At 35.3% G+C, this 15,000-nt stretch overlaps 1 protein-coding gene and 1 pseudogene across 1 annotated transcript; both read left to right on the top strand.

Annotated features, from left to right (window-relative positions):
* The window catches only part of LOC140015232 (large ribosomal subunit protein uL2cy-like), a 5,431-nt pseudogene extending 3,558 nt beyond the window's left edge, over positions 1–1,873 (top strand).
* Positions 1,874–2,302: 429 nt separating this feature from the next.
* LOC140015294 (DNA-directed RNA polymerase subunit alpha-like) lies at positions 2,303–4,611 on the top strand. The gene is made up of 2 exons (XM_072067346.1): positions 2,303–3,506; positions 3,599–4,611. The coding sequence occupies exons 1-2, from the start codon at positions 3,098–3,100 to the stop codon at positions 4,594–4,596; spliced, it is 1,407 nt and encodes a 468-aa protein (XP_071923447.1). The 5' UTR covers positions 2,303–3,097; the 3' UTR covers positions 4,597–4,611.
* Positions 4,612–15,000: the final 10,389 nt, after the last annotated feature.

Below are 15,000 nucleotides of genomic sequence, written 5' to 3'. Positions count from 1 at the left end.
AACCAACCCATCACTTCGCATTATCTCCATCTAAAGCTAAAGAACCAGTCAAGATGTGACCGATATATCACATCCTTGCAGCAACTGAAATTTTTTTTATGTTCTTGCAAAAATAAATATGATTTTAAGTTGGAAAGCAAAATAGAGAAGAAAGCTGTGGATAAATGGAAGGATGAGAGAAAGAGAAAAAATATCTATGATATAGAATTCCAATATGTAAGGTCTATGAGTGATCTCATAAAAGGCAGTGTAATAAAGCATCAATACTGATTCATCCATAATTAAATGACTCTTCTTATAGAACATTTTATAGTAGAACATTATAGAACAAAACAAAAAAAATAAAGAGTTTCGAGACAATAAAGACTGAGAAAATTGACTCAAAAACAAATTTCATTACTAAGCTCCGTTGTAAAATTTGGACCTAAACATTAAAGTAAGAAGTGATGGGAACGATGGAAACTGTGAATCCAAAAGATTTTATTAAAATGAATCTTAATGATTCGCCGGTCGGGATGGCGGAACAAACCGGAGACCAATTCATCTATTCTGAGAAGTAACGAGATAATCCTAAAATTGAAATGGAAGAGTAAATATTCGCCCGCGAAAACTTTCTTTTTTTAATTCCTAAATTTGAACGATAAAAAAAAATTATAAAAAAATAACAATATGATTTCTAAAATAAAAAATCTACTCAAACAAGATACACAAATTACTTATATAGTAGATGAAATCTCAAAAAATCCCACGATTCAATATATTAAATTTAAAAATACATGTCTATTTTATTAATTAATGAAAATTGTATCTTACCTCAAATTCAAATTTTTTATTTTTGAATCCTTTTATTCAAATTCGCGAGGAGCCAGATGAGAAGAAATTCTCACGTCTGGTTCTGTAGTAGAGATGTAATTCAGAAAGAACCATCAACTATAACCCCAAAAGAACCAGATTCCGTAAACAACATAGAGGAAGAATGAAAGGAATATCTTATCGAGGGAATCGTATATGTTTCGGTAAATTTGCTCTTCAGGCACTTGAACCCGCTTGGATCACATCTAGACAGATAGAAGCAGGTCGACGAGCAATGACACGAAATGTACGCCGTGGTGGAAAAATATGGGTACGTATATTTCCAGACAAACCGATTACAGCGAGACCTGCCGAGACACGTATGGGTTCGGGGAAAGGATCCCCCGAATATTGGGTAGCTGTTGTTAAACCGGGTCGAATACTTTATGAAATGGGTGGAGTAACAGAACATATAGCTAGAAGGGCTATTTCAATAGCAGCATCCAAAATGCCTATACGGACTCAATTCATTATTTCGAGATAAAGGATAAATAAAGTAGAACCAATAGAAATGAGTCTTGGAAAATTGCAATTTTTTTATTTTAGACAAAGAATATTTCTTTTTTTTCTTCGTCCTTTGCATTGAAAGAACAGATTTCAAAATGATATGATTCAACCTCAAACCCATTTAAATGTAGCAGATAACAGCGGGGCTCGAGAATTGATGTGTATTCGAATCATAGGAGCTAGCAATCGTCGATATGCTCATATTGGTAATGTTATTGTTGCTGTGATTAAAGAAGCAGTACCAAATATGCCCCTAGAAAGGTCAGAAGTCGTCAGGGCTGTAATTGTGCGTACCTGTAAAGAACTCAAACGTGACAATGGTATGATAATACGATATGATGACAACGCTGCAGTTGTTATTGACCAAGAAGGAAATCCAAAAGGAACTCGAATTTTTGGCGCGATCGCCCGGGAGTTGAGACAATTAAATTTTACTAAAATAGTCTCATTAGCTCCCGAGGTATTATACGATCGTGATATGTTTAAAGCGGGGTATTTGAAAGAAATAGATTAAGAAATAGATTGTATCTCACGTATATACCTTTATTAATTACTCATAAACAAACAAATTAAGTAAAAAAAAAGAAAAGCATGTTGATTATATCAATTTTTGAGTCACTAACAATTATAGTTAATCATGGGTAGGGACACTGTTGCTGAGATAATAACCTCTATACGAAATGCTGATATGGATAAAAAAAGAGTGGTTCGAATAACATCTACTAATATTACCGAAAATATCGTTAAAATACTTTTACGAGAAGGTTTTATCGAAAATGCGAGAAAACATCGAGAAAATAACAAATATTTTTTGGTTTTAACACTGCGACATAGAAGGAACAGGAAAGGGCCCTATAGAATATTTTAAATTTAAAACGGATCAGTCGACCCGATCTACGAATTTATGCTAACTCTCAACGAATTCCTCAAATTTTAGGTGGGATGGGGATTGTAATTATTTCTACTTCTCGAGGAATAATGACAGACCGAGAGGCTCGACTAGAAGGAATCGGTGGAGAAATTTTGTGTTATATATGGTAATCTTTTTAATATACAAATTAGATTCAAAACTTACTATTTTGAATTGTAAAAAAAAAAAAAGAAAAGGAACGAGTTGTCTAATATTGTTCCTCCTCCATTAGTTGATACTTCAAGGGGGCTTTACCTGGAATGAAAGAACAAAAATGGACTCATGAAGGTTTAATTACCGAATCGCTTCCCAATGGCATGTTCCGGGTTTGTTTAGATAATGAAGATCTGATTCTAGGTTATGTTTCAGGAAAGATCCGACGCAGTTTTATCCGGATACTACCAGGAGATAGAGTCAAAATTGAAGTAAGTCGTTATGATTCAACCAGAGGACGCATAATTTATCGACTCCGCAACAAGGATTCAAAGGATTAAGTGATTTTTTAACTTGAACATTCCTTTCGCGAGAATATGATTCAAGATGCAAAATCTAAAGAAACTTATTTTCTTCCAACCAAGAAGTAGATTCAAATTTAAGAGAAGGAATGACAAATATGAAAATAAGAGCTTCTGTTCGTAAAATTTGTGACAAATGTCGACTAATCCGCAGGCGAGGGCGAATTATAGTAATTTGTTCCAACCCGAGACATAAACAAAGACAGGGATAATCAGACTCGCTAAAGCAAGTGATACATAAATAAGGAATCTTTTTTAACATGAAATGGATATATCCATATATCTCTGACTCATATTTATGAGATGATAAAATATGGCAAAAGCTATACCGAGAGTTGGTTCACGTAAGAACGGACGTATTAGTTCACGTAAGAGTGCGCGTAGAATACCAAAGGGAGTTATTCATGTTCAAGCAAGTTTTCATAATACCATTGTCACTGTTACAGATGTACGGGGTCGAGTGGTTTCTTGGTACTCCGCCGGTACTTGTGGATTCAGAGGTACGAGAAGAGGGACACCATTTGCTGCTCAAACCGCAGCAGCAAATGCTATTCGTACAGTAGTGGATCAAGGTATGCAACGAGCAGAAGTCATGATAAAAGGTCCCGGCCTTGGGAGAGACGCAGCGCTTCGAGCTATTCGTAGAAGTGGTATAGTATTAACTTTCGTACGAGATGTAACTCCTATGCCACATAATGGCTGTAGACCTCCCAAAAAAAGACGTGTGTAGAAATGTCTATTGAAGAATTTTAAAGAAAAACAAGAGAAATAAATGATTCAATGATCTAATCAAATATTATTACTATGGTTCGAGAGAAAATAACAGTATCTACTCGGACACTAGAGTGGAAGTGTGTTGAATTAAGAACAGACAGTAAACGTCTTTATTATGGGCGTTTTATTCTGTCTCCACTGATGAAAGGTCAAGCCGACACAATAGGCATTGCAATGCGACGAGCTTTGCTTGGAGAAATAGAAGGAACATGTATCACACGTGTAAAATCTGAGAAATTCGCACATGAATATTCTACCATAGCGGGTATTCAAGAATCGGTACATGAAATCTTAATGAATTTGAAAGAAATTGTATTCAGAAGTAATCTATATGGAACTTGTGATGCATCTATTTGTGTCAGGGGTCCTGGATATGTAACTGCTCAAGATATCGTCTTACCGCCTTATGTAGAAATCGTTGATAATACACAACATATAGCTAGATTGATGGAACCAATCAATTTGTGTATTAGATTAGAAATCGAGAGAAATCGAGGATATCTTATAAAAACGCCACAGAACTTTCAAGATGGAAGTTATCCTATAGATGCTGTATTTATGCCTATTCGAAATGCGAATTATAGTATTCATTCTTATGGGAATGGGAATGAAAAACAAGAGATACTTTTTCTCGAAATATGGACAAACGGAAGTTTAACTCCGAAAGAAGCACTTCATCAAGCCTCCCGCAATTTGATTGATTTATTTATTCCATTTTTACATATGGAAGAACAAAACTCACATTTAGAGAACAATCAACACACGGTTCCTTTAGCTCCTTTTTTCTTTCATGATAAATTGGATAAACTCAGAAAAAACAAAAAAAAAATAGCATTAAAATCGATTTTTATTGACCAATCAGAATTGCCCCCAAGGATCTACAATTGCCTCAAAAGGTCCAATATATATACATTATTGGACCTTTTGAATAATAGTCAAGAAGATCTTATGAAAATTGAACATTTCCACATAGAAGATGTAAAAGAGATATTGGGCATTCTCGAAAAACAGTTGGTAATTTTTTTACCGAAAAAATAAGTTTCAAATCTATTGAATTTCTTTCGTCTTTTTTTTTTTTAGATGAAAATAGGTTTTGAATCGTTAATAAATTCATATATTCTATTTTAGAATATAGAGTCAAAATTGAATATGTGTATCTAGGGAGAATTCACTTTGAAGCGACTATTCCCTAGATACACATATTTCACAATTGAATTAAAAAAGACCCAAAGTTAGGGATTTATCAATAGGTAATGTTGCACCAATGCCCAACCAAAGGGCGACTGCGGTACCAATCAAAAAGACAGTTGTCGCTACTGGACGACGAAATGGATTTTGAAATTTATTAACATTCTCTAAAAAGGGTACTGTTAATAATCCCGTAGGTACTGAAACCATTAAAAGAACACCCAACAATTTATTTGGTACTGTACGAAGTATTTGAAATACGGGAAAGAAATACCATTCCGGTAATATTTCCAAAGGAGTTGCAAATGGATCTGTCGGTTCACCAACCATTGATGGTTCTAGAACCGCTAAGCCTACGTTACATGCAATAGTACCTAGAATTACTACTGGAAAAATATATAACAGATCGTTGGGCCATGCGGGCTCTCCATAATAATTATGACCCATACCTTTAGCCAATTTAGCTCTTAATACAGGATCATTCAAGTCAGGCTTTTTTGTTATTGGGATAGGTGAATTTTTATGGATCCATCCCCCGAAGGAACCGGACATGATAATTTTTCATCATCCGGCTCAAGCAAGAATCAAAAGAACCAAACCGGCTAAAGTTTACCTATATCCATACATATATAAAGGGTTCAATGTAAGAAAAATTTTACTGAATTCTTTTTCCGGAGTTGCAAATATCGATTCCAAAGAATTCAGTTCTTACAAGTAAATACTCAATACCCAAGTAGGCTTACAAAATTAATCATGATATGATCAAGTGCTTTCTGGGTCGTCTCAGACCTTACGATTGGTATTTATTCCCCAAATATTTGTAAATACACACAAAAGGTTTACTTGTTACTAATATAGTCTAACCTCTGTTCTCCTTTAGACCCCCTGTTTCACTCCGATAGTATTATGTCATATCAATGCAGAGGAAATGAATGCATTTTCATACTATTAAATCTTAAGTTAAGTGAAATAGATAAACTATATTTTTTTTAGTTTATCTATTTCACTTATTATACTGGATCTTACGGAGCCTGCTCATGTACAACATGATTCGGATCTGATCATAGAAATAATTCTCTTCAAGCGAACCAGCTTATCCTCCCCTCTGTATAAGGCTTACGCGGTGGTTGGAACAAAGACACATTTGATTGTGAATTCCAATTCCAATGTGGTAGGCCTATAACTACACAGACTAATCAACAGTTCAAGTCACACACTCCCATAATCCACTTTCTCTTCAGAGAATTCCCTTCGACCCACAGTCTTATTTATTTGACAGGAATAGTTGAAGGGAGATATCCAAATACATGTCTTATTATTTTCAATAATCCATACTTATAGCAATGAAATACTATATATTCCTCCTCCAAATGATAAATGATTTATTTATTACAAAATTATATGATATATCTTCTCTATAAAGGGCCAGAAATACCTTGTTTACGTATCATTGGAAAGTGCATTAACATAAATACGGCAGTAAGAAGCGGCAATACAAAAGTGTGTAAACTATAAAAACGAGTCAAGGTGGATTGTCCCACACTAGCACTTCCGCGCAATAATTCTACCAAAGGAGATCCTATTACAGGAATAGCTTCAGGTACACCTGTTACAATTTTTACTGCCCAATAACCGATTTGGTCCCGAGGTAAGGAATAACCAGTTACACCAAAAGATGCGGTCAATACAGCCAGAACCACACCTGTAACCCAAGTCAATTCGCGAGGTTTTTTAAATCCACCGGTGAGATACACACGAAATACATGAAGAATCATCATTAGGACCATCATACTTGCTGACCATCAATGAACTGACCGTATTAACCAACCAAAGTTAGCTTCAGTCATTATGTATTGAACAGAAGCAAAAGCCTCAGTAACAGTTGGATGGTAGTAAAAAGTCATAGCAAATCCCGTAGCAACTTGGACTAAAAAACAAGTAAGCGTAATTCCCCCTAAGCAATAAAATATATTGACGTGGGGAGGAACGTATTTACTAGTTATATCATCTGCAATCGTTTGAATCTCGAGACGTTCTTCGAACCAATCATAGACTTTATTGAGATAGGTGGAACCCCCCCTGAGAACCGTATGTGAGACTTCCATCTCGTACAGCTCAAGCAAAAATACCCCAATACTATTTCCAACGGATATGTAATAGAAAGTTTGAAACTTTTTTTGAATCAAAGATTCAATCTTCTCTGAAGGTATGAAAGAAGAAAAACTCGAAAGCTCTTCCTTGTTTGGGGCGATAATACCCAAATCTCAAGTTGGCTCAGTCGTCTTTCTTACGGGCCTCTTGAATCCTCTCCTTTCCTATTTCATTGTTCTATTTATATATAATGTTTATTATTTGTTTTTTTATTGTATTAATAGGAATTTTCTTGTTAAGAACCCTATGAATTGATTTTAAAACCTCAGATTCATACTAGAAACGCGATGATTCAATAAAAAAAACTCTAACTTAAGTCAAAGATTTCCTGAGTAAGAATACTTGGACCATCACTTATTCCACGAATAGATAGAATGATTAAAAACTCAAAGAAATTTTTGTCTTTTTGTCAAAATCGAAATAGAAGAAAAACCTTTCGATTTATATTTATAAAATTGAATTCCTTTTGAAAATTGAAAATTTTTTGAGTCCGGATATGATAGAGGTCTGAACATTAAGTATGAATCATAGTTCAAATATTTCTTAATCTATTCTGTATATTCCGTGTTCCAGATACTAAAATAAATATCCGACGAAGTAGAACCATCTCTATCAAGATGACAGACCCATTCTCTGTAATATCAATAGGATCAATTATAACAAGTCACACACTCATATTCCGGAAATACAGAAACAAAGAAATTTTGCGATCGAACTCCCAAAATAGAATGGGCTCGAAATCCGAGCTCTAAATGATTGATTTTATTTTGGATTCAAAAGCTAGAACTTGGGAGTTCTTATAGCTCTAATTCATTGAAATTCCATCCAATAAAATGGAAGAATTATAAATCTCCAAAATAATAGATAGAAATACCGCAAATAGAGCCATTGCGACACCCATCAAAGGGGTTGTTCCCCACCCCGGAGCTACTTTACCATATTCTGAATTCAATGGTTTTAATAAACTCCCTACAGTAGTTCGTCTTAGACCAGATCTAGAACTGTTATCAACAGTTTGTGTAGCCATAAATCCTATTGTATTCATTGAGATCTGTTGACTTTGTATACCATTCCGTTGTAAATAAACGATCTTATCATAGATCCATTGGGGTCTTGAAATTATATAAATAATAATGGAAACAGCAACCCTAGTAGCCATCTTTATATCTGGTGTACTTGTAAGTTTTACCGGGTACGCCTTATATACCGCTTTTGGGCAACCTTCTCAACAACTAAGAGATCCGTTTGAGGAACATGGGGACTAGTTGAAGTAATGAGCCTCCCAATATTGGGAGGCTCATTACTTCAATTTCAATTGAGATAATGAAAAATCATTTTATCTTTTTAGTTGGAACTTTAGGAGGTTCTCGAAAAAAGATAGCGAAAAAAATTATCCCTAGAGTCGAGACTAAGAGGAATGTATAAACCAGTGCTTCCATAGATTCGATCGCGGTTTACAATTACAATTATAGCTTCCATACCTGTTTGTTTATTTTTTTTTGGGGGGGGGGGGTTCTCTCCCGTATAAAGAAAGAGAAAAAGTAAAAAAGTGGTCAAGATTTCTCGGGTATCTTATGACAAATTCCAAAAAGAAAATCGAGGCAAAAGATACCAAAGCAGTGTTGTATCAGACTGCCTGTCTTCTTGTAGTTGGATCCCCAATTTTTTGGAATGCTCCAAATTCGACTTGAGCATCCAAATCCGGGTCAATACCAGCAAAAACATCTCTGAACAAGGTTCTAGCACCATGCCAAATGTGTCCAAAAAAGAAGAGCAAAGCAAATGAAGCATGTCCAAAAGTAAACCAACCCCTTGGACTGCTACGAAAAACACCATCGGATTTCAAAGTAGCACGATCTAATTCAAAAATTTCACCCAATTGAGCGTGCCTAGCATATTTTTTCACAGTAGCAGGATCGCTATAACTGACTCCATTGAGTTCGCCGCCGTAGAATTCAACAGTTACACCTACTTGTTCAACACTATACTTTGATTCTGCCCTTCTAAAAGGAACATCCGCTCTAACAATTCCGTCGCCGTCTATCAAAACGACTGGAAATGTTTCAAAAAAAGTAGGCATACAACGTACAAAAAGTTCCCGCCCTTCTTTATCTCTAAAGATAGGGTGTCCCAACCATCCAATCGCTATTCCATCCCCGTTATCCATCGAACCTGCCCTGAATAATCCCCCTTTTGCCGGATTATTTCCGATGTAATCATAAAAAGCTAATTTTTCAGGAATTTTAGACCAGGCTTCTGATAAACTTTGATTTTCTGCTAGTCCAGCACTAACTCTTCGATATATCTCTTGTTGAAAGTACCCCTGATCCCATTGATAACGAGTGGGCCCAAATAATTCGATCGGAGTAGTTGCTGAACCATACCACATAGTTCCGGCAACAACAAAAGCCGTAAAAAAGACAGCAGCGATACTACTGGAAAGGACGGTTTCAATATTTCCCATACACAATCCCTTGTATAGGCGTTGTGGTGGGCGGACGCTAAGATGGAATAACCCCGCTAATATGCCCAATGTCCCTGCTGCAATGTGATGAGAGACTATTCCTCCCGGAACAAAAGGATCAAAACCTTCCACGCCCCATGCCGGATTTATGGGTTGTACTTTGCCCGTTAGTCCATAAGGATCGGACACCCATATTCCAAAACCATATAAGCCTGTTACATGAAATGCACCAAAACCAAAGCAAGCCACTCCTGAAAGAAATAAATGAATTCCAAAGATCTTGGGCAAATCCAAAGAAGGTTTTCCTGTACGTTCATCGCAAAATATTTCTAGATCCCAATATACCCAATGCCAGATGGCTGCCAAAAAGCATAAACCAGAAAACACAATATGTGCCCCCGCTACACCTTCGTAACTCCAAATACCCGCATTCGTTACAGTTCCCCCTGTGATACTCCAACCGCCCCATGAATTGGTAATTCCTAAACGAGTCATAAAGGGTATAACAAACATACCCTGTCTCCACATTGGATCAACAACAGGATCGGAAGGATCAAAAACTGCTAATTCATATAGAGCCATCGAACCAGCCCAACCAGCAACCAGAGCTGTATGCATTATATGAACAGAAAGCAAGCGGCCGGGATCATTCAATACAACAGTATGAACGCGATACCAAGGCAAACCCATGGAAATACCCCTTTATCAAAGCTAAATAGACACTGCGTAACTTTATTGCATTGGAAAAGACTCTACTATAACTATCCTATGACCCCCCTGTTCGGTGGATTATTCAGAATAGGGATTAATATTTGTTCTATTCTTTTGGTAATAAAATAATGGAACAATTCTCTTTGTAGGAACAAAGAGAAGCAAATTTATTCTATACTCGATAAGTAACAATACGCAATGGGGGTTGGATTCCATTGTGTATGAGTGAATGTGTACATACTTATTCATCGCCCTATTCATAATAATTTGCAAATTTGACTTTATTCATTTTGTTTTTCTTTATGACTTTTTCTATAACTATAATCTATGGATAAAATAAATACGATAAAAGCCAATATATATTATAAGGACAATAATAATCATATTATTACGTTTCTACATCAAAGTGAAATACAGTACTTTGTTCTTTTTTCTTTCATTTAATGCCTATTGGTGTTCCAAAAGTACCTTTCCGAAGTCCTGGAGAGGAAGATGCATCTTGGGTTGACATATAGTGCGACTTGTCAGACATATTGGGTCCTATGGGATTTCCCCGTTTTCTCCCCCGATTGAGATATCCTCAGTTTCACCCGAGAAAGATTCATTGAATCAGCAAAAATTTGGAGCGTGAAGTGCAATTAGATCCATTTTGGAGATTAATATTAGTTCGAATAATTTATGGTTAGTTTGGTTGGACTAAATAAAAAAGAAAAAATGAAATATCCAGGCTCCGTTTAGAAAAACCCAATTCGATTGGTAATATATCTATAATTACTAGTTCTGTCATAAATGATTCCGATTTGACTTATTTGTCAAGCGGGTTACTAAATACTTGGTAGAAAGTATGAAAAAAATTGAAAAAAAAAAACAGAAAAAAGTCATAACAAAAAGAAATGGTAATGGGGCCTTTGTCCTATATGTGCAAATGAAAATCGGGTGAATCTTTACCCGGAGTAGAGCATAAACCTAAAAAGATGAAAGAGACCCACTCAGGAACAAGAGAATACCATTGTGATTTGGATTGATTTTCGATGAAACAATACATCAATGAGAAGTTAATTAGATGGGTTTAGTGACTTTTTTATTATATTTAGAAATATTAAAAAAAAAAGTAAAAACTCGTGTTTATTGAAGAAGAAAAAAGCCTTTCGTTAGAAGTCAGAAAGAACCTGTTATGAGAAAAGAAAAAGGACTGGAATCTATACATTGATTCTTTTTTTTCGCAATTTTTTTGAACCGTATGCACCAAAAGGTGCATGTACGGTTTCTAAGGAATATACCTGTACCCTAATCAACCGACTTTATCGAGAAAGATTACTTTTTTTAGGCCAAGCAGTTGATAGCGAGATCTCAAATCAACTTATTGGTCTTATGATATATCTCAGTATCGAAGATGATACCAAAGATCTGTATTTGTTTATAAACTCTCCCGGCGGATGGGTAATCCCCGGAGTAGCTATTTATGATACTATGCAATTTGTACGACCAGATGTCCATACAATATGCATGGGGTTAGCCGCTTCAATGGGATCTTTTATCCTGGTTGGGGGAGAAATTACCAAACGTCTAGCATGCCCTCACGCTTGGCGCCAATGAGGTTTTTATTTGAGAGAAATTAAAGAAGACTATGCCTTCGCCCTATGAAATATGAATATTAAGTAATAATAGCATGGCACTTCGAATTCGATACGAGAAAAGTTTGCATTGTCAAAAAATTAGATTATGTATCGAAAGGGTGGTATGAGAGAAAGGATATTTTCGATTTTATCTTATTTATTGGGAGTCCACTTCAGCGTCACAAACCTTTTTGTTTTTATTTTGGAAGACTCTTAACAATATTTATGTTATGTAAAGAGAGTGAAAAAAGATTTTTCCTCATTTGATTGCATCAAAAAGAAACTTTGGGATTGCTGAATCACAGACAAAAAAATAATATAAATTAATATAAATATATAAGGCAACGGAGCCATCATAGTATTTTTTGACTATTTGGAAAGGAAGGGTGGCATTTTGATCAGTTAACCATCTGGTCTGATATATTCTTCTCTTTCTTCAATGGAAGGGAAGGGTCAATTTTATTGTAGAGCCGTATGCAATGCACAAAAGATAAAAGATGCCCGTACGGTTGTTCAATTCTATCCTTTTCCTATTATTATTTATCTTTCTTTTCTCTTCCGAGATAGAGGAACTTTTTATTATGTTATATCATCAGGGTAATGATCCATCAACCTGCTAGTTCGTTTTATGAGGCACAAACGGGAGAATTTATCCTGGAAGCGGAAGAACTGCTGAAACTGCGTGAAACCCTCACAAGGGTTTATGTACAAAGAACGGGCAAACCTTTATGGGTTGTATCCGAAGACATGGAAAGAGATGTTTTTATGTCAGCAACAGAAGCACAAGCTTATGGAATTGTTGATCTTGTAGCGGTTGAATGAAAATAACATGGATTTCACGAAAATCCGCGATTTGAGATTTTATCTCTGACTTTAATATTCTATTACATATTTATTAATATAGAAGTAATTCATAATCATCCGGTTAGGATCAATCTAAACCAGTCCATTATGTATACAATTCAACATGCCAACTATTAAACAACTTATTAGAAATGCAAGACAGCCAATAAGAAATGTCATGAAATCCCCCGCCCTTCGGGGATGCCCTCAGCGTCGAGGAACATGTACTCGGGTGTATGTGCGACTCGTTTAGATCATATCATGAGCAGGCACAAAAGTAAAAAAACAACCTCTCCAGTATCAATGATACGTACCGGCGAATATAATATGGAAGAGGGGACTCCATTTACTATCTAAAAAAATAAGACAATCTATCATATCCCTCCATTGTGTATGAATTTTATGGTTTCCATTGGTGCAAATCCAATAATGATGAGAAGCAATTCTCCATTGGTAACAAACGGTTATCCATTAAGCGGAGAAATTTTTATTTAAAAAGTATAAAGAGTAGGCCTTATTCTGACAAGAACGGACTAAGAGGGTCAGCTACCCAGCTAATTTTCATAAAAAAATACCGTTACGGTATAGGTAGATCTCGTTGTGAAAGACCTATTACTAGATAATTCATGGGTAGAGCCAAGGAGGATTAACTATACAAGTTATCAATAACGTTGATTAAATGAAGTAAAGGCTCCGGTGTATAGAAAAGACCTCACCGTTTATGAAGTCACCATAGAAACGATGGAATCCACTATTTCTTTATCTGTCTATTTACTTTGATTTTTTACACTTATAGCGCAGAATACAATTTCTTATTTTTTTCTTAATTTCGCCTAAAACAAAAAAAAAAAAAAAAAATCGTGGTCGGGAAGGTTATAGCAGCCAAAGCCATTGGAATTTTTACTTTATACATTGGAAAAATTCGTTTTGTTATTAATAGATTAGGAAAGGGCAAAAGAATAACTGAAAGAAAAGAAATCAATTAGTTATTCTTCAAAGTTTCAACTGTTCAATGACTAGAATTAGACGGGGATATATAGGTCGGAGACGTAGAACAAAAATTCATTTATTTGCATCAAGCTTTCGGGGGGCCCATTCAAGACTTACGCGAACTATTACTCAACAAAAAATATAAGCTTTGGTTTCGGCTCATCGAGATCGGGATAGTAAAAAGAGAAATTTTCGTCGTTTGTGGATCATTCGGATAAACGCAATAATTCGTGAAAGAGTAGTAGAACGGGCACTATCCTATAGTTATAGTAGATTAATACACGATCTGTACAAGAGATAGCTGCTTCTTAATCGTAAAATACTTGCACAAATAGCTATATCAAATAGGAATTGTCTTTATATGATTTCCAATGAGTTATATAAATATAAAGAAGTCGATTGTAAAGAATCCGGTGGAATAATTTAAACAGACTTTCCCGGAGTTCATTCTCCGGGAAAGTAGAGTCAAAATTACTATAATAAAAAATGCTAAAGTAGTCAAAATCAATGAATGCGTTCAAGAAAAAAAGCTTTCTCCAATTCGTTTTTGTTCTTACGACACGATAATCAAATCTGGATTCTCGGAAAAACACTAATTTGTGTTTGAGTTCGGATTAAAATTATGATTCAAGTGAAAAAAGAGTAAGCCTATTTATTTCTAGTTCTAAGACCAGTAGTTCTAGCAGTCGACTCGGTTCTTTCAAACTGTTTCTCATTATTCAGAAAGGGTAACAAAGATAAAATACGAGCTTGTTTTATAGCAACAGTAATTAATCGTTGTTGTTTCAAGGTCAATCTATTCACCCGTCTGGATAATATTTTTCCTTGTTCACTAATAAATCGACTAATTAAACTCATGTTTCTATAATCAATTTGATCCCCCGATTGAATCGGGGGCAAACGCCTACGAACAGATCGCTTGGATTTAAGAAAAGATCGTTTGGATTTATCCATGGTTTGTTTTAGTTTATTCCTTATCCCGAAAATCCTAGTTCTTAAGTCTAATTCATTTTAACGCTATTCTAAATAGAATTTTTTTCTTTTCTATTTAAATATGTTATATATAATGCCATTTTGTCCCTTTCCTTGAAAGGGTAAGATATAGATACTCAGCTCGATCTATTTCTTTATCTCCCCATGAACCGTATGCTTGTAACAATAGGGACAGAATTTTTTCAATTCTAATCGATTGGGTGTATTGTGCCGGTTCTTTTGAGTAATATATCTGGAAATTCCCGTTGATACCTTATTAACACTGTTTCGAACACAATCGGTACATTCCAAAATCACCGTTACTCGTACGTCTTTACCCTTGGCCATGAACCCACCTTGGATTTTTTATTTACTCAACTCGTCTATTTTCGATTCAATATTAAGAAGAAAGGAAGGAAAAAAAATAGAAGTTACTAACTCGAAATCCAATTATAAAAACTATAGTAAATGAAAGTCATAGTAAATAATAAGGAATATAAAAATTTC

The sequence above is a fragment of the Coffea arabica genome, chromosome 10e (assembly GCF_036785885.1).
Source record: "Coffea arabica cultivar ET-39 chromosome 10e, Coffea Arabica ET-39 HiFi, whole genome shotgun sequence".
Taxonomy (NCBI): Eukaryota; Viridiplantae; Streptophyta; class Magnoliopsida; order Gentianales; family Rubiaceae; genus Coffea; species Coffea arabica.
Note: the sequence above shows the minus strand (reverse complement) of the source record. Positions and strands in the feature narration are given on the sequence as shown.